The 21,335-nt window shown below is 36.3% G+C and overlaps 1 protein-coding gene across 2 annotated transcripts in view; it reads right to left on the reverse strand.

The window, feature by feature from the left end:
* Positions 1-8,783: 8,783 nt before the first annotated feature.
* KPNA4 (karyopherin subunit alpha 4) overlaps positions 8,784-21,335 on the reverse strand; it is a 54,409-nt gene continuing 41,857 nt past the window's right edge. For both annotated transcript variants that reach the window (XM_045811505.2, XM_045811501.2), the window contains 5 exons: positions 20,432-20,536; positions 17,235-17,306; positions 15,695-15,857; positions 13,106-13,200; positions 8,784-10,767 (listed from right to left, as the gene is read on the reverse strand). In XM_045811505.2, coding sequence (XP_045667461.1) covers positions 10,669-10,767; positions 13,106-13,200; positions 15,695-15,857; positions 17,235-17,306; positions 20,432-20,536 — 534 coding nt within the window. In that variant the 3' untranslated portion in view covers positions 8,784-10,668. The remainder of the gene's footprint in view (positions 10,768-13,105; positions 13,201-15,694; positions 15,858-17,234; positions 17,307-20,431; positions 20,537-21,335) is intronic.

Consider the following 21,335-nt stretch of genomic DNA (forward strand, 5'->3'; position numbering starts at 1 on the left):
AGTGTACAGAAATCTATTGCACTGCTATACACTAATAATGGAGCAGCAACTGAAATTAAGAAACCAATCCCATTTACAACTGCACCCAAACCAAAAAAATATCTAGGAATCAACCTAACCAAAGAGGTGAAAGACCTGTACTCTGAAAACTATAAAATACTGATGAAAGACATTTAAGACGATGACAAGAAAATACATTCCACGAGTATGGATTGGAAGAACAAATATTGTTAAAACGTCTATACTACCCAAACTAATCTGCAGATTTAGTGCAATCCCTATCAAAATGACAATTTGTCAACCATAAGAGACTCTTTTTTTTTTTTTTTTTAGATTTTATTTATTTATGTGACAGAGAGACAGCCAGCGAGAGAGGGAACACAGCAGGGGGAGTGGGAGAGGAAGAAGCAGGCTCCTAGCGGAGGAGCCTGATGTGGGACTCGATCCCGGTACGCCAGGATCACACCCTGAGCCGAAGGCAGACGCTTTAACGACTGCGCTACCCAGGCGCCCCATCCATAAGAGACTCTTAATCTTAGGAAACAAACTGAGGGTTGCTGGAGGAGAGGAGGGGTGGGGAGATGGAGTGGCTGGGTGATGGACATTGGGGAGGGTATGTGTTTTGAGAGCTGCATGTTGTGTAAGAGTGATGAATCACAGACCTGTACCCCTGAAACAAATACTGTGTATGTTAATGACAAAAATAAAAGAAAAATGATGAAAATGTCAGGTGGTGACAGCACTGTGTTAGACCAAGCACAGGGCCCTGCTGAGCATGGGACTCCAGCAGCACAGGTCATATGCTAAGCGGGCCCCGCTCAGGACACACCATGTTTATCCCACATTCTAGTTTGTATGCGTGTTTGGAATTCCCTTGGCCAAGAATGCCCTGTATCAACCATCTGTCCCCACACGACTATCCCTTGAAAATGTAAAGGTCCAGTTCTACCCTTGGTAGCCTTTTGTGAATATTTGTTCTTCAATCACCTGTGGCCTAAGGCTTTATTTATCTAAAAAAATAAAAAATAAAAAAATGCCAACAGTATCTCTCACAGAGCTAGAATAACAATCGTAAAATTTATATGGAACCAAAAAGGCCCCAAAAGGCCAAAGCAATTTTGGGAAAAAAACCCCCAAACTGGAAATATCACAATTCCAGATTTCAAGTTGTATTATAAAGCTGCAGTAATCAAAACAGTATGGTACTGGTACAAAAACAGATACACAGATCAACAGAATAGAAAACCCAAAAATGAACCCACAATTATACGGTCAATTAATCTTCAACAAAGGAGGAAAGAATATACAATGGGAACTAGGAGGCAGTATGGTGATTTCAGAGAAAGCGGACACTAAATTGAGGATCAGTGGGCATGTCATAGATGATCGTTGAAGTGTGACTACTGTACTGTGTCTGCATAGATTAAAGGGGATTTAGTGTGAGAGGAGAATCTGGGTTGAGAAGTAAACTCTTTAAGCATTTATTGACCAGAAAGAAAGATGTGATAGAAAGGAGACAAAATGCTGGCTAGGAGTCTAGGACAGCATGAGAGGAGGTAGCAATGATCAAAGAGGAAAAACAGTGAGGTATTGTGAAAATCTAGTGGTCAAGTATCTAATGTTTTTGAGTCAAGATAAAGAGAAACATTGCCCATTTAATGAAATGTAGGCATTGATTTTTCAAGGGCTTTATAGAATGATGGGACAAATGAGATTGTAAAGGGTTGAAAAGTGAATGAGACTTGAGCATTTGGAAGGCGCAAACTAACTTCTCAAAAGAACTTTGGCTTTGACAGTAAAGGGAGGATGGTGTAGTAGCTGGAAGGGGAGTGCTGCACTTCTATTTTAAGATAGGAAACAATTGTATATGTTTTAGTGTTGATAGAAAGAATCACACTGAAGAATAGTTGGACAGAAAGAAGAGAGAAGCCATAATTCATAGTGTGAGATTCCTCAGAAGTAGCAAGAAATAGAATTCAAGACAATGGGACTGCCCTGGTTATGAGGCAAGATATCTTCTTAAAGGGAGCAGAAATGAGTGGATGAGTTATATATGTGGATTAAAAAAAAAATTATTTGAGCAGCGGGAGGGGCAGGAGAGGAGAGAATCCCAAGAGACTCCACGCTCAGCACGGAGCCTCACATGGGGCTTGATTCCATGACCCTGAGATCATGACCTGAGCCAAAATCAAGTCAGTTGTTCAACTGACTGAGCCACCCAGGTGCCCTATATGTGGATTCCTAATCTGGAAGTGAGCTGAGGAGTTCCTCCCATATAGTTCTCTTTGCCATCTCTCCCCACCAAAATAGGAAAGCCCATCTACTAAGAAAGAGGGGGGAGGTGGGGGTTGAGGGTTTGAAAAAAATCAAGTCTGAATAGATGAAGCAAAGCCTGAAGTTGGAGGTAAGTGAATCCAGAGATGCTCAGTCTACATTTTTTGTGTGCTACATCAAATGCCCCGATACAGTCCCCAAATAGTGGGGTCTAACAAAGGTATCATGTACATCTATCATTGTACTTACTGCTTTTTGTTTATCCACTATGACTGTGTCTCTCAACATAAACTGAGAGCAAGTGCTACAGTTTAATTGGCTTTGTACCCTGAGCTACTGATTTAATGCCTAGACCAATGTGGTTTCTCAGATATTTGTCAAATGTAAAAATGAATAAAGCTTCTGTGTTTATTTGCAGTAAAAGTTAAAGGAAATTTCCCCTAGCTGTTGTAAGTGCTTATTATCTACCTAGGATATTCAAAGTGTTTTACATGAATTTTTTAAAAAAGATGTTTTATTTATTCATTTGAGAGAGAGAGACAGAGAGAGAGAGAGAGAGACAGAGAGCATGAGCTGGGGAGGGGGGTGCAGAGTGAGAGGGAAATGCAGACTCCCCACTGAACAGGAGCTCAGGACAGGACTCAGTCCCAGGCCCCCAAATCAGGACCTGAGCCGGAAGGCAAACGCTTAACCAACTCAGCCACCCAGGTATCCCTGTTTTACATGAACTCACTCATTTAAGCTGTAAAATAACCCACTGAGGCAGGCATTATGATTATTTTCCATTTTTCAGATAAAGAAACAGAAGCACATAGAGTTAAAATAACTTTACAAGGTCCCACAAGAATTAAGAGGCAGAGCTGGGATTTGAAGCCAGATTACCAAATGGGCCAAGGTCTGAATAATTGCCGAAGGCCTCTGCAACAGGAGGAAAAGAATGGGTAAGCACCACGGTGATTATCAGAATTGTTTAGACTGGGACTAGACAAAATTGAGGGAGTTCCTTGTGCTTGCTCTTAATTATTTCTACCAACTAAAATGTGTACAATTGCTATTCAGGCAGAAGAAATCTTACGCAATGATTTCAATGAATGCTGCAACATCAATAACCAAAACAGCATTCTAGTAATTTTGTACTACAGACAGCCTAAAACAGCAACCACTTACCTTGGATAGTTTCTTTGTAAAAACACCTACTGATATGATGCAAAGTTATTTCAATAAAGTACAGGTTTTAAAAAATTATATCAATATTAAGATAGTAGGTTGCCTCAGCGCCACAGTATGTAAAACTGGTATTTGAAAACCCCAAGAAGATCCATTTTAAGATCTCACGTGTGTCAGATATCCAGATCTGATATTGGGTAAAACATCAAAAATGAAGAAAAGAAAAGACCATTCATCTGGCAAGGGATGAAACAGCTTTCCTTCTGATAGGAAGCATTCTGTGAAGCACTGCCTCAAGTGCAATGAGGCAAATTTTTATATTCCAAATAGAAGGATGATTTCTAGAAGTCATCCCTACAATCAGTTTGTCAGAGAGGACGCGTCACTATTATTGGAAACCTTTACAGAATTCAAGGCACCTTCATGGGGTTTACGGAGCTTTGTTTATATGGAGTTGTCACCCTAAGAAGCTTACAATCCAGGGCAAAGAAAGATGGAGAAATGTGGATGTGATAAGAGCAATGACTGACAGACTCCACAGACTGAAAAATTACCATAAATGTAAGACGCACATTACAAAATAAGTTAATGGGGATGGCAAGGGTAGTAGACAGTACTGGACACATTCAGCTTCCTGAAGACCGAGATATGGAAAATTCAAGGTACAAATGAGCTGAGAAAACCAGGATGCAAAAAAGACACCCCCTATCTACTGCCTCTTCACAGCTGGGCAGAACTGCAAAACGAGGAACGTGGGGACAGAGAGAACAGGAAAACAACTTTTCAGTTCTCTTTAGCACCTCTGAGCACTAGGACTCAGATTGGAACAATGTTACTAAACTTAAGTACCTTAACAGCTGTCCTATAATCATCCTGAATGGGTTCAAAGGGGGTGAAAAGTAAAAGCAGTTTCTACGCACCAGTTATATAGTCACAAAAGTGGGACACCCTAAAGACCCCACCGGGAGCTAACAGATTCGAGGCAGAATGTTAACTGTTTATGGAGAGAGCACAGTGGCAAGTGCGAAGGGAACTGGCTGGAGGTAGAAAATACCCATAATAGGTTAAGTTGTACATTAATGACCCGAATAAGGGGATAACTTGTAAAAAACAAAACAAAGTATGGTATTACGGCAGGAGAAAATAAGCCTATGTTGATTCCTTCCCAATCCCCAAATTATGAGCCAAAATGGGGAGGTTTTTCTGAGATAAGAGATATACCCCAAGCTGAGTCCAAGAGTTGGATATTTAGCATTGATTAGTACGCGCAAAGAGTGAAAAAGTAACTGTGTACACAAAGGATGGGGGAAAGGTGGCTCACAAGGCTCCAAAGACAGAGGAATGGAGAAGACAGGATGCTGAATGAATTATCTGGAAGGCAGATAACTGGAGACTGAGAGCATCAAAAAAGGATATAAATTTAAGCAGATTAAATATATTTTTTTGATAAGACATTTTTAACAGTTGTTTGGAGTAAAAACAGATGAGGAAATCTCAGGTAAAGTTAGAGAGTAACAAGGAACCCATCAGCTATACAAAACAGAAGTACGATCTAGGCAGGGAAAACAGGATTCATGCTGTCCAGAGTAACAGAAAAACTGAGTAGAAGAGATGGTAAAAAATTTCTTCATGAACAAAACTGTAAGAACGGATGGTCTGGAAGAGCTAAGTAACCTGGAGTAAGCAGCATATTTGGAGCGGCAAGAGACAAAATTTGTGGAGAGAAGGCAGAAACCGACACAAAAACAGAAGCAGTGATAAGGTTCTAGTGCAGTCTTCTGGTAAGAGGTCGATCAGAACCCTTCAGCTGCCCTTCCTCACAGGTTCCAGCTGTCATTTTTATAAGCAGTATAACTTTACATGGATATTCTGAACCAAATTTGTCACCTAAGGGGCTGAATGTAAAGGGAATATTAAAAATTAATGGAACTGCTAGGTTAAGTCTTAGCGAAACATACTTCATCTACTCTCCTTGCACATTGTTGCTGTGCTAGTTAATATGCAATCCGACGCTACAGTCAAGTCTAGTTGCTTCTGGTCGCACCAGAATACAGAATTGACAAATCTTCATTTTTAAAATCTTCCTTTAATTTAGGAATTTGGATTATAATAAGGCTGTCAATGTGCACCTTGATTTTCTTTAAAGGGATCAGAGTATAACTTTTATTACTCCTATTTTTAAGAACATAATTAATGTGCTTATTTTTTAAAGGGTTGTAGATAAACCTTTTACTTTTTTTAAAGTATGGGTTATTTATTGTTAAAGGATTTTACCTATTTGTCAGAGAGAGAGAGAGAGAGCAGAAGAAGGGGGAGAGGCAGGCAGAGGGAAAAGCAGGTTCCAAGGAGCCAAATGCGGAACTTGATCCTAGGACCCTGGGATCATGACCTAAGCCGAAGGCAGAGGCCCAATCAACTGAGCCACCCAGGCATCCCTCACTTATTTTTAAGTAATCTCCACTCCCAATGTGGGGCTTGAACTCATGACCCCAAGATCAAGAGTCGTATGCTCCACCAACTAAGCCAGCCAGGCAACCCAGTGTGCTTGTTTATTAAAAAAAATAATTTCTCCTTTAAATATTCAAAACGTCAAGCTTGTTAGGCATGGATTTGCTATTTTGGGAATATGGGAACAAATTTCTGGGCAAAATTTTCTTGCCTAGTCATATTAAATTACTAGCTCACATTTAATGAATTTTGCAAAGGAGTAAAATAATGAAGAAGTAAAAAGATACAAAAATTTACCAGATATCCTGACCTTCAAAACAGTCAACAACTGAACCTTTATACCTGGATCCTAACTGAACTTTTATACATAGGAAGTAAATAATTCACCAACCCGCAGAAGTTAACAAATGGTAACTGCCTTTGATTGAAGCTAAACTTGCCGTTTATAGCTCACCACCTTAGTATCTACAATGAAAGATTCAACTTTGAAAACTCAAAAAGAAATCAAGTAATTTCAAAACTCTCAGGCAAGCTTTTATTAGCCATTCCTCAAAACAGTTAGAAAAAGCTGTATCAAGGCTTTATGCATTGATTCACGAATTTATAAATGAACTATTCTAGATCGACAGCTGAAGCACAGCATCCAATGGTATGGGAGTTGAGATCTAGGTCTCATCTGGCCCTTAGGAGCTGTATAACCCTGGACAAGTCACCTCTTGGCAAGCATCTAAAGGGGAGGGTTAAGACAGATCATTTATACTCAGAAATTCACGACTCCTAGGATCCCCTAAAGCTGCTATGCTTATGCATTTTGGGAGGAAGGTGGTCCATAGCTTTCATTAAATTTTTACAGGTGGTCCAAAAACAAACTTGCAATATATTAGGGGATCACTTCTAACTTGCTCTAGGGTCTAAAGACTGATACTCCTTTGCAGTAGGCAGAACTCTTAAGATGGCTCCCAAGATTCCCTGATGCACATGCCCTTCATAATCCCCTTCCCTCAAGAGTGGGCAGATCTGTGAGAATGATATTACAGGTTACCGTACAGGACAAAGGGGAAGGGATTCTGCAGGTGTAATTAAGGTACTAATCAGTTTGGCTTTGAGGTGATCAAAAGGGAGATTATCCTGGGTGAGCCTGACTCAATCAGGTGAGCCCTCAAAAAGAGTAGGTTTAGGGGCACCTGGGTGGCTCAGTCGTTAAGAGTCTGCCTTCGGCTCAGGTCATGATCCCAGCGTTCCGGAATCGAGCCCTGCATCGGGTTCCCTGCTCAGCGTGAAGCTTGCTTCTCCCTCTCCCACTACCCCTGCTTGTACTCCCTCTTTGCTGCCTGTCAAATAAATAAATAAAATCTTAAAAAAACAAAAAGAGTAGGTTTAGAGCCTTCTCTGAAATCAGATTCTCCTGCAGGCCTTGAAGTGGCAAGCTGCCTTGAACTCTACAGCTGCCAAGAAATGGATTCTGCCATAAGAGCACGGAAGAGGACCCCGAGCTTCTGAGGCTGTGGATCTGGCTGAAACTTGACTGCAGCCTTGTGAGGTCTTGAGCACTGGATCTAGCTAAGCTGTACCTGGGCTCCTGGCCCGTGGAAACTGTGAAATAATAAATATATGTTGGTTTAAGACATAAGTTTGTGGTAATTTGTTATATAGCAACAGAAGATACATCACTTCTTAAAAAATACAAAGCTTAGCTTAATTTCTCTTTTTTCTCGAAGGAACTGAGGCAATGGAAAATCCAAATAAGGTGCTCCATAAATTACGTTCATGTTACAATAAAGCCCATCACTTCGCAATGCAATACCTTGAAAGAAACAAAAAACCTATGAAATGCAGTCAACCAGGTAAGCCTAAAGTTAAGTCTTCCAGATATATTTTTAATGATCAGTCAATAGTTTTAATTATAGGAATGTTCTGGTTTTGGTTCAAAGTAATGTGGAAAGTACTAATTCTATCATGACACAAAACAGAAAGGAAAAAATATCTTTAAAGATATATTTTAGACTACGGCTCCTCACACATGTGTAATAGAACGTTCTTATTTTTATACAACTTGAGAAGGGCTCAATGCTCCAAAAAAGCAGTTTAAGACATGAAAAGTCATGAACATTAAGCTTATGAAAGGCTTACTATTCCATTTCTTCCCCTCCTCACAAATAATGCTCTATGTTAAAAACAAATCAAGTTTCTTAATCAGTGGAGAATAAAACGAGGAGTTGTGTTTAAATCCACTAACTCTGCTGAGACAAATTTCAGACAGTGAAAAACCCCTCCAAGAATTCTACTATGAAATCAATGTCCCACATAAGACCATAGGTAGAAATGAAATATTTAGACCGTCAGGTAGCCCTTGTATTCACAGATGTTGATATCATCCACAACTAGGATTACTACAGGGTTAACTATTTTATAAAATCATTTGGCCTATTATAACCTTACTTTGAGCTAGATCTGTTTACTAAGAAACATGGATTATACAAAATACTGGTATGGTCAACTTCTGTTAATTTAAGCCTTCTGTAAAAAAACCCAAAAAACAAAAAACAAGCTTTGTATGTAATTTGCCATTTGCAGCCATGTGTTGAAGTTACAGTTATATGTAAAATATAGTTCAAGTAGTTTCTCTCAGTCCATCTTGCTGGAAGAATAAGGGAAGGTCAAAATCTTGGGCTGGACAGGGAGAGAGCAGAAGCAAAGACAGTGTCACCTGAACAGATCCAGAGGGTTAGAATATTGATATGTCTATACTCAAAGTACAGAACTTAATAAATTTCTTCTGTTATGTTGGCTCTAGGTCAAAAGCTTAAGGACAATCTAAAACAAGCCACTGATTTATACTCTATGTTTATATTTATATATATTAAAATCCAAACAGCACACACACACACCCCATGTAAAACATTGCTTTAAGTTTTAATGTTTATTTCCCCAAGACAGCCTAGCCTGCATTCTACTTGGATAAATTTTACAAGCTAGTTTTCTGCTGCTTCTAGTTTTAAACTTTAACCATGTTTCTGATGACAAGGAATGCTGCAAAAATACTCTAGTTCAACAAAGAGTTATGATCACAAAATAATTTTTATCCATTCTACAGTGTTTCAGAATTACCAGTTGATTTTAAACACAAAGTAGATATAGATGCTAATGGTGGCTAATCTGGTATGTTTCTTATAGCAAACTGTTGTTCATGCAACACTTGTGCTCAAAGGGGAAGGCACAGGATCTCCTACAATGAGCCACCTTATAAAGAGTTCTTTTTGTACAAATTAATTTACGTCACATTTAATTTAGTGTGCATAACCTCAAAACTGAGGTATTATTCCAATTTATAAAAACCACTTGCATAACTTTTATGCAAGTTTTAAAAATACAAAGTTTTCTCCCTAAAGTGGCTCAAAATAGATTGTTCATGGCTGCCTACATCTAAGATAAAAAGATTCTAAAACAATTGAACAGATTAGGCATATTATTAAAGGTGTTCAAACCATTACTTGATTTGTACATCTACTCAAACCTCTTCATCGGTCTTTATTCAGCAGTACATATGCACCAAATTCCATTTTAGAAGTTTCCATATCATTTTCATAGAAAACAAAGTTTGAAAACAAGTAACATTTAAACACAGCACGGTATTCTACCACAACTGAAACTTTTTTCTTCTTCTTCTTTACAGGACTCAACAAAATCTAAAAATGAACTATGCTGTAGATTTACCTCATGCAAAGATCTTTATGTTATCTCTGAAAATGAAAAGGATGGCTTTTTAAAGCACATTTTACTGTTTTATACTATTATGGCAACTTGTGTACTGCAACACAGTCTATTTTGAGGGAAATTTATGATTTTTTTCATGCAAAAATCTACACAAATTAGTTTTGATGATATGGAAAGCTTTTCATAGCATCAAACATTCATCTGGTGCAAATGCACAGGGAAACCTTCCTGAAAAGTTTTCTGACTTGAGAAGCAACTAAAAAGCCATACTAGGTAAAGTAAATAAAAACTAAAAAGAAAAAAAAAAGGAGGGGGGTGGGTAAAGGGAAGAGGGGGAATAGAAAACACAGGCTGCAGAGTAAACCAATGTCTGCTGCTAAACCGGTCTTTGTTTTCATGTCCAGTGTACATTAACACTTACGATCTCACTCTGATGATTTACTAGGTTTGTTATCAGCCCCCTGAAGGCGAATCAAGCTTGCATGCGTCCACATACAGCACCACAACCATACTCTCGTACACAGTCACTCCAGGACTAGGAGTCTGCTTCATGAGTGAAGAGCCCTAGATTTGAAAGATGAACCTGAACTCCCTATCACTGAGCCAGACATTCATTCAACATTGTCCACTCACACATTGCTTCACAGCAAAGCCTGGGCTCGTTTTCCTTTGACTTATATGGGCATCGTATCCTCTTTCATGCTCACAAGGCCTGAAGATGACAGTACTTCACTTTCCCTCAATTGATACAGAGTAAGTCAATGTTCCTTCTCAGGCACTGAAGATCTGTGACCTGTAGCCCTTTTTACTTTGAACAACCTAAATAAGCATCCATGTAAAGTTTTCATTACATTTTGCCACTCATTCTCACTCGCACCCACTCGCCATCTTGACCTCATTTGGGCATTTTCTGTGATTCCAAATGAAATCTTCACATTTTCTTTCCCGATTTAATGCAGCAGCAGATCCCATGAGCCAAGCTTGATGGATCAAACCTTTTTATATATATGTATATATATATATATATCTCAGTGCTGCATTGTACCTAACCTCCACAACATCGTTCTAAAACTGGAACCCTTCTGTTGGTACGTTGGCAGATGAATTGAAACCAAATGTTCCACCTTGTATTGCCTCTGGAACAAGGCTAGGATCTTCATCAATCTAAAGGAAAAAAGAAAAAGTAAGTGATAATTAGTTTTAAAGGTCACATAAATAACATTATAGAAATATTCTCATTTCCATAAAAAAAGTACGAGAGAGATGATGAGAGGCAACATTGTCCTACCATCTCTTTAGAAAGCTGAAACATTTTGTAAAGGCTTTTTCTTAAAAGACACCCAAACAAGACGAAACTTAAAAGAATATGCAAGATAGGTATCTTCCAACAGAATGAAATATAAGTAATAAACTGGAGATGGTCCTACATCTCAATCTGAGAGGATGCTCATTATAATCTCCCTTTTACCTGGGCAAATAGATAAAAGTTGAGGACATTAAAAAACTTAATGCTGTCACTTTTGGAGAGTAAATGTAATCTTTAGTTAATTTTTTACTAGCAGCTGTACACAAATGACATTTGGGCTTAAAACAGTAAAATACTACCTGTGCTATAATATATAAATACTATTCTATAGACTTTATGCCTACAGGTTCTTTTCTGAAATACCACAAAAATCACTGACCTATGGTATAGTTCCTGTAAATATGCACATCACCTGAATCATTCTTTTCACAATGTAAGAGATTAACAGAGAACTTCATGCTAAGGTATTAGAAATCATAAGGTCTTCTGTATATCTAATTGCAAATTACAACTCCCCAAAATCCGACTTTAGAGCATGTGATAAAAGCTACCCTTAAAAGAGTGTTTTTCTGGATTTTAATTCTGACTGATTTAACTAGCATTATATTCTAAATAGGACTTAGCTTGATCATAGGTAAGTAAACAGTCCACAAATTTTCTTTTCCAGTATTGTCTTTGCCAGGTTCATGTTCAAATCATATACACTTAAGAAAATATTTAATAACATTCCATTCTTTTTTTGATAATGTGGAAAAGTTTGGGGTATATGAATTATTTTTTGGAAAGCTGAGAATTATCAAAAAATCCACTGGTGGCTGTATCTAATCAGAATTTTCTAAGGAATAACTGCCTTTAGATTTACTTTTCCAAAGATGCAACATTAAAAATAAGTTAATACTTTAATTTCAACTACCATATACTGACAATATGAAGATACTTTGTATACTACACCTTACATTTATATAGATTAACTATTGTCATAAAGGATTTATTATAGAATATACCAGTATCACTGTTTTATTTATAAATATTTATGCTAGTACCAATACAGAATTTGAGAACTATAAAGACATCAAGTGAAAATAAAGCCTGACTTGTCCAGTGTCAAAAAAAATTCTTATAACTGAATAGCAACAAACAAACAAACAATAACCAATTAAAAAATGGGCAAAAGACTTGAACAGACATTTCTCCAAAAGACATACAAAAGGTGAATAGGTACATGAAAAGATGCTCAACATTACTAGTAATTAGGGCAATGCAAATTAAAACCACAATGAGGTATTTCCTCACATCTGTTAAAATGGCCATCATTAAAAAGACAAGAGTTAACAAATGCTGGTGTGGATATGCGTACTGTTAGTGGGACTGTAAATTAGTACAGCCACTATGGAAAACAGTATGGCAGATCCTCAAAAAAATTAAAAATAGAACTATCATATGATTATTCAGCAATTCCACTTCTAGGAATATATTCAAAGGAAATGAAAACAGTAACTCAAAAAGACATCTTTGCCCCTATGTTCACAGCAGCATCATTCGCAATAGCCAAGGCATGGAAATAACCTAAATGTCCACCAACAGATGAATAGATAAAGAAAATGTGGTGTATATATACACAGTAGAATATTATAAAGACTAAAAGGAAACCCTGCCATTTGCGACAACATGTATAAACACTGAGGGCATTTAATGCTAAGTTAAATAAGTCAAACAGGGAAAGACAAATACTGTATGCTCTAATTTATATGTGCAATCTTAAAAAAAACAAAAAACAAAGCTCATAGGAAAGATCAAACTTGTGGGTACCATAGGTAGAGGGTGGGGGCAGAGAAAAGTGGAGGAAGGTGGTCAAAAAGTACAAACTTTCAATTACAAGATTAAAAAAAAAGATACTTTACAAGTAAACCTTTCAGCATTCCTGCAAAATAAACAAAAAGTCCTCATTCTATTTTTAACTATTAATGGCAATAAATCTGTAAAAAAGAAAAAGTCCTTATCTTCTTTTGCCTTTAGAACCGGTACTACTTTTGAATGCCCTGAGGGACTTTAAAATATTAAAATATTTGTTTCTGAAAGTGACATTATTTTAATTCCATTCCAAAAAATGTATGTCCTAGCTTATATTATTTCTAGACTTATGTTTATACATAAAACTATACATAAAACTAAGAAAACTATAAAATTATTAAATACATCATCTGAAGAGAAGAACTGATCAATGATCTCATAGGCCAATTTGTAGATGTCTTCATTTTCATGATTTTGAAGTTGTTCAATTTTCTCCAGTCCTGCAAGAAATTTTATGCAGTGAAACAATGGTAATATTAAAAATATAAGAACAAAAAACTTAGAATTATCTTGGGACCACATAATCCCAATTTTTGGACTGCAAATCTATGATTTTGGGGACTCTATTCTAAAGGTGAATCTTAAAAAGGTTTTTATGCACAAAGATACTGCATATTTACCTTAAAAAGTTAACAACCTGAGTGTTTAAATGCATACAAATGTTTAAGCAAGCAACGGACACCTCTCTACTCAGCAGAATACTATATAACCAATGTTTATAAGGAATAAGAACATGGATTACTTTTGTTTGTTACAAGTTAAAAGCAGATTCTTTCTATTTTCTAGCCTCTGCCAAGTTTTTCTAATAAGCACGTATAAAAACAATGAAGATACTGGTGACTGATAAATACGAATGTGAAGACATCTGTTAAGTATTATGGAAAATGGTCACGATCAATGACAGTGTTTCAGGGAGAAGGGGAATTTTCCCTATAAACATTAACAAGTTTATTAAATCACAGGCAGAAACACTAGAAAGACTATGCAAACTTAACTGATATGCAAATTACATCTTGTTTTGCTTTACGGGAGTAATAATTCTAAGGCTTCTGAAGTTAAGTGAAATTGCCCTTTCATGAGTGTTCTTCCTTTATTCCTTACATGGGAGAAGCTGTTTTGGGCTCATTTCTCACTCTACACACACTACTTAGTGGGCCTGCCTTAAGTAAAAAATAATTTAGCAAGGGGCAACTGGCTGGCTTGGTCAGTGGAGTATGCAATTCTTGATCTCGGGGTTGTTTGAGCCCCATGTTGCGTGTGGGGATTGCTTAAAAAAAAAATCTTAAAAGAAAAAAAAGAATTTAGCCACTACGATAGGGTGAGGACTTGTTCTTTTCTGGGCTTCAAAAGCATAAAATTAAAATGCCTGCTTGATAATTCCACCAGATGTTTCATGGGTACTTAAAACTCAAAATGTCTAAACACAATTTGTTACTTGCCTTTCCTCAATTAAACTATTCATTCTACCGTATTCTTACTTTGTGATAATAAACAACTTGAAATCGGAGAGAAAGCCTAGTAAGTTCCCCTTTCCCTCAATACTCTTATCATCAAATCTCAAAAACCTCAAAGTCATCCATTTATTGAATCCTGTCATCATTTATTGTGGCCCGACCGTTATATACTTTCCTAACTGGTTTCCTGCCTCCAACGGTCCCATTTCCCTGATATCCACGCTCCATTTAAACATACCAACCCCTTAGGTAAAATCTTACAATGGCTTGTAATACCCTGGGGCAGAATTCACTGGGGAAGCTTATAACATACAGATTCCTGGCATTACCTCCAGTGATGAGGGCAAGGCTCATATCTGGATTTTAACTTTAATATATAAAAATAGAATTTTTAATAATTAAAGTGTTTACAATGGGGAAAAAATAGTTCAAATTTTAAAACTATATTTGTTTTTAATTTTTCTGGTACTCAACTTCTCAATTAGGTTCCCTAACACTGTTCTCCATCCTCTGTTCCTAACTTGATAGTTATGCGTTTTCTGTTGCTCTGTCACTTTAGTAACTTTCAAAATACTTCTTTCTTTTAAGCCTCTGAACTCCACTAAGCAAATTGAGGATATGGTTCTCCTACTCTTACAGTTACTTCTCCTTTCATTTACTTTTCAACATCTGTCAGATATACCTTTCCTTTTGTGCTTACCCGGGTTGGTAATATTTACATTTTACATACAGCTACAATTGAGTCTTCCATGTTCTATCTACATGGTACTTCTAGGAGCTGAAAGCTAAGACACGCTGTTTACATTCTGGGTGGCTCTGGCACAGAATCAGATTTGGAACTATGGCCCTACAGAATCAAGAATCTGCTGTGCTACCAGGCTTGTAAGACTGCAGGAGCCTGGTTGGTGGCTGTATCTCCAGCCTCATCGTTAGGCAGTTTCTACCCCATACTTTGTGATTCAGCAACACTGAACTACTTATAATTTGCTGAATGCTAGGTCTCACCTCAGACTCTGCTCATGGTGTTATCTTTGCCTGGAACACCTCTCATCCCTTTTTACTTTATTAATCCTTATTCATCTCTCAAAATCCAGCTCAGGTGTCACTTTCTGCTTCTTCCAGGATGGATAAGGTATTTCATTTTGTTGTACATTTCTATTAGGGTAATTAGCACATTAAATCAGTTCATATTTAACTCCATGACTAAACTACATGCCTTGAGGGCAAGGACTGTGTCTCGTTTACCACTGTTTTCCCAGTACCTTAGCACAGTGCCTGTTCAATACATGGCAGCCAATTCAGTTACCTAAGCATATGCAAGAAGTTGAGCAGGACTGTACATATAGAATATAGTATTTACTTTATTCTGTTACTTGATAATCTAAGACAGAAAAATACAGAAGTGCTACATTAGTCAGAAAATAAAAGCAGTTACAAAAAGAACATTAAAATGTGAAATAATAGCTTATAATAAACTTACCTCCACATTCTTCTATAAGATTGGCTATGGTTTCTGCCTCATCTTCAGCCATTTTTAATATATTACTTAGTCCATCAAGTACTACTTGCACAACTTGCGCATCTTTTACAGTCAGCAAGTTGCAAAAGGGTGGAATAACATTTTGTTGGATTAGATAGGCCACCTGAAGAAGAAAAACACCATGACAAAATAAACAAGCGAATTTTGTGTACCATATCTCACTGAAATAATTTTGACTTTAAAATTCTGAGTATGGAAACATGACCTCATCTTTCACATGTTATGACAGACTACATTAGATTATTTTATCATTAGATTATTTACTATGCGATTCCTTTTCCTTTTAATGTAGTGTTTACTTTTCTTGAACTTAAGAAAAAATAAGTGAAAATGAAGGAATCACTCAACTTCATATGAAACATTTGCCATAAGGCGTACTTTCTTCAAAGGCCCCTTCCTCCCCTTTAGGATTAAAAAATTATGAAATCTGTAAAGAGGCTGGATGATATATATATATACATATATATATATTTTAAAGATTTTATTTATTTATTTGACACAGAGAGAGTACAAGCAGGGGAAGCAGCAGGCAGAGGGAAAGGGAAGAGCAGACTCCCCGCTGAGCAGGGAGCCCGATGTGGGGCTCGATCCCAGTACCCTGGGATCACGACCCGAGCCAAAGGCAGATGCTTAACCATCTGAGCCACCCAGGTGCTCCTGGATGGTATTTTTTTAAAGCTACAGTTGTTCAATGTGAGAGTGCTGTAACATTTAGAACCCTCAAATATCTAGCCACCTTCAATTCACTATCCAACTGGTTCTATAATATTTTCCTATCATTTTTATATTTTGTTATAGTCATATTTAAGTGGATTCATTGCTCACCACCAGTCTATAGCTTTTCTGTGACAATTATCAGCTTATTGTTTATCAGCTCTAAATTCACCCTTTTTACCTATTTGTGAAATTTATCTGGAACCTTTAAAACTCATTTTCTTTTACCAGTTGGCACAATGTTAAACTTTGTTACTCACACAACTCCAGAATGAGCGCCTCTTTAAACTTTACACCCTAGGCTCCTGATATTCCTTTTCCTAATTCCTAGACCCAGCCTTTTGGTTTACATTTGTTCCTTGCTTTGTTTGCTGCTGGTAAATTTTTGTTGCTGTTTGTGTTCTTTTTTGTTGTTGATGTTCACTAGTTACGAGACTCTATGATGTTGTTTCATTCTGCTCTATTAAGCTAAAAAGTCCTGTTTTTTCCTAATACTGTTAAAAAAAAAACAAAACCAGATAAACCCCTGTCTACATATGTTTTGGTCTTACCATGGATTAGAAAATCTTTGTAGGCCAAGACGATGTAACATTTCTCATCTATAAATTATAACTTAATGGAAGTCAAGATGACACTTTTATATGGAAAAAAAAAAATCACAAAACACCTGTTATCTTGTTATTACTTTAAATTATGATTTAACTGAAATCTAAATTATCTGTACTGTTATATTATCAGCTTTGAGAAATAAAAGAGCTGAACTTACTTGATCTTTCCTCCCACTAATTGTTAAGTTACTTATGGCCCAAGCAGCTTCTTTCTGAGTGCCAAAATCCCCCTGCAAAGGATACAAATCGCAACATAGTTTAAATTGGGGGAAAATGTCTGAAATGATTTTCAACTGCTTATTTCCTCAAGTTTTTTTCTACGCTTTCTATATGCATACATAATTTTTACTTAAGAAAAGATTTTGAATTCAATTTACCGTAAATGAACAAAACAAAACAAACAACCCCCCTCCCCACACACAATTTACCCTAAACAAATGTAGACTCCCTATTGCAAACTCTCCTAGCAACAAACTGACTTGGTATTACTGTTCAATTAAATCAGATTAAATGAAGTGATAAAATAAAAGTAGTCCAAAAAAAAGGGGGAAAAATGTACATTTCACTTTAATCAAAGGAATGTCAAGTATCCTTTTAAACACAAAACAAAGTTTTAAAAACGATAACTCCACCATTAATGAGACCATGATATAAAAACATCACCCTCCTACCTTACCTTCCAAATACAAATAAAAATCGTTTAAAAAGTCATATATATGATTTAATAATATACTTACCAATACATTTGATAATCATATGAAGTTCTCAAAGGTGAGAATCTCTGAGAACTTACCAAGAAAATAATTTAAAACACAGTAGTATTATGTATCTCTTTAGATACTATCTTAGTAGCACATACTAGTCAAAAAGTAAAGCAACCAAAATTCTCAACAACAGTGGAATGACTAATTACAATAAATCTGCTAGATGGAATAATAACCTGTTGTTAAATATAAAGAAGACTAGCAACCTGGAAAAATGCTTACAATCAAGAAAAAACTTTTATAAATGTGAAGAATAAAAATTAATATTGCAGTGGGATATCTATTTTTATATAGCAGACTGGTAAAATGCAAGTATCTATCAGTGAGGCTGGTAGGACTGTAAAATGGCACAATCCTTACAGAGGGGGTGATATTATACAGCAAAATTTACATATATGCCTTTATATAACCAAAAAACCCTAAACAAAAATACTAATTTCCCCAAATAAAAAACAGAAATAAATAACCCAACTTTATATCAAGTTGGTGACTTAATCACACATAAAAAAATTATTTCAAGTGACATATCATCTTTAAGTAATCACTGATGGAATACATCCTAAAGACAAAACCCCTCAAGGAAATCTTAAAAGTGGAGTAGTTATGTTGTTAGTGGCAATGTGATCTTGTTATTTTGATACATTTTATGTATCTCAATATATATCGCAATCTTTTTAAAAAGATTTCCAGTATAAAAGATAAAAATGTAAAATCAATGAAGAGAAAATAAGAAGTTTATCTGAAATACCCAGTACTATCTGATAGTTTCTCTTCATTCATGATTTATTTCTTATGAATTCTCATGTTCACAAAATTACTATATATTTTTCTACTTTTTTTTTTCCAAGTAGGTTCCATGCCCAATGTGGGGCTTGAACTCATGAACCTGAGGATCAAGAGTTGCATGCTCTACTGATTGAGTCAGTCAGGCACCCCTACTTTCTATTTTCTAAAAACAAAACCAAACAAAACCAACACATTATCACCCATTTTGTTCACTCAGGCCTAGAAAAAAATGACAACCTTGTAGCAGCTATCATCCTTAGGGACTGACCTATGATCTTTAAATACTATCTACTACCTAAAAGGACACCCTGGAGAGTCTAGGTCAGGAAATACATAATAACATAAGCTTGAGAACTATGTCATATTCAAAAGTTAGGAAGCTCTCAAAAACTACTGGGGTGATGTAAAAAAGACACTGCTGTTTGGGTTAGGGAAAATCTGAGTTTCAGAAAAAATAACTACAATGGACTAAAACTTACAAAATACATATATATGAAAGTTCATAATTTCCTAATGACACTAAAAATTCCATCCTAGTATCCTTTTGAAGTTGTTAGGGAACGATGTTATTTTAAAAACTGAGTGAATAATGGGACACCTGGGTGGTTCAGTCAGTTAGACATGATTTTTCATTCCAGCTCAGGTTCTGATCTCAGGGTTGTGAGTTCAAGTCCTGCATGGAGCCTACTTAAACCTACACACACCCCCCAAAACAAAACAAAACAAACGAAGTGATAATGAGAATTTATCTTGCCTTTCTTATATGAAACATATTTCAGAGTAAACCAATAGCTGATAAAGAAAAAACCTTTTTATTGAAAAATCACAGTTAATATATAAAGAATGAAAGAATTAGAAAGTCACCATTTTGCAGTTCCTCGTAAAATTAGGGATCCACTCAATGATCATTAGTGACTACCTGAAAACCACTAGGCAAAGACTGATGGATAGGTTTATAACAATCACCTGGAGTAGGCTCATAACACCTGAGCTCACTCATCAATCTGAAGAGGACAGATGTAGGACATCTGGAGATATAGGACAAACAGTATATGTCTTCTGATGTGAATCATTAGGAAATACAGAGTAGTGCGTGAAGCCTTGCCTGAACTGATCTACCAGTTTATAGGAAACGAAGCCTTTATTACCAGTTTGTAGAGAACATGGAGGGAAAAGAGTTTTCTTCTCTTTAATTACAGATCAATGTTCAGAAAAAACCCTCATGCTGTGACTGCGACATTTTAAATTGTCTTTCCCATACATTAATGTAAAGCAGGAGAGATGATACAGCATTCGATTAAACAGCACACTTACTTGCTGTTTGATTTTGGACAACTTATTTGTCTTACCATAGTTTCTTCGCTGTTTGATTTTGGACAACTTATTTGTCTTACCATAGTTTCTTCATCTTAAGCTCATGGCGTTGCAGTATTACATGAAGTAATAGATGTGGAGTGATGACAACAATACGTAAGCATTTATAATCAGCAGTAATAATTATGATTTTGAATATTATCATCAGTAATAATGTGTTTTTTAAAATAATGATGTATTTTTAATAAATCCCAGGATAATGGTAATATTGGTAAAGGAATGATACAGAAGAAGGGTCAGGGGTTCTTAAAAAGAAATGTTTTATATGTAAACACTGCTAGTTCAAAGTTTTCACATTACTACTACTTTCCCGTAGCATTAATGCCGCTGTACAGGTTCTAACTAAACAAGCAGAGGCATATATTCACATAATTTGTTAAATTTAAATCCTTTTCCTCTTACTCAAATTATATACAAGATGAAATTCTTACCTTATCCAAAAGGTGTATTATCATTGGTACAAGATTGGCATCAATTACTGCTTGAACCTGCTGCTGATTTCCTGCCGTGATGTTAGAGAGGAACCACACTGCTTCCTGCAGAACAAGACCCCTTCAATATTTCTCATTAAAAATTAAAATCTGCATCTGAACTAAATTCTCTACATTTGTACAATGTCCAAATGATTTTATTATAGAATGAGTTCCATAATAAAACTTTCAGGAATCTCAACTCCTCTATCCCCCCACCTTCCATATTTTCTTTGAACAAACTGTTAATGGCCCTAACCCAAGTCATAATGAACAAACCCTTCTGAAAAATTCTTGAAAGCACTGTTCCCAAACATAAGACTCAAAAGAAGCTTGTCTGAACAAATACTAAGGAATCCAGGAGCTGTAATACAGATACAAATCCCAAAACTACTGTAAATGAGATTCAGCATCCCCCTCACATAATGTGCGTTATTCTCTATTCTATTGTGATCAAGAATGCTAGCCAAAGTCGGTAAATCTCAATCATCCATGATAATGGAGACGTGAATATTGAAATAGTGGGTTGTTTTGGTACACTTATCGGTAAGTCATTCACTGCACCTCTCAAGAGCTGAAATGGAACCAGATGTTTGATTGTTTCACTGGTCTACCTCAATGATCTTTTTATGCTACCCTTTACACTTAGTGGTGCTTACTGCTTTTGCCAAGATGATGGCAGTCAAGTGTTTCACAAGTTTCACAGACAATAAATGTACACTGAGACCAGTCAGCATGAAAATAAGACAAAATATCAACCTCATATCCTATGGAGAATATTACTGTCATTTACCAGACACAATAAATTTATTACATTAATCAATGTAAGGGGAAACATTTTCTTTATTTGAAGAGAAATTAGTAA

Source organism: Ursus americanus, chromosome 20 (genome assembly GCF_024610735.1).
Source record: "Ursus americanus isolate L20-20 chromosome 20, mUrsAme1.1.p, whole genome shotgun sequence".
Lineage (NCBI taxonomy): Eukaryota > Metazoa > Chordata > Mammalia > Carnivora > Ursidae > Ursus > Ursus americanus.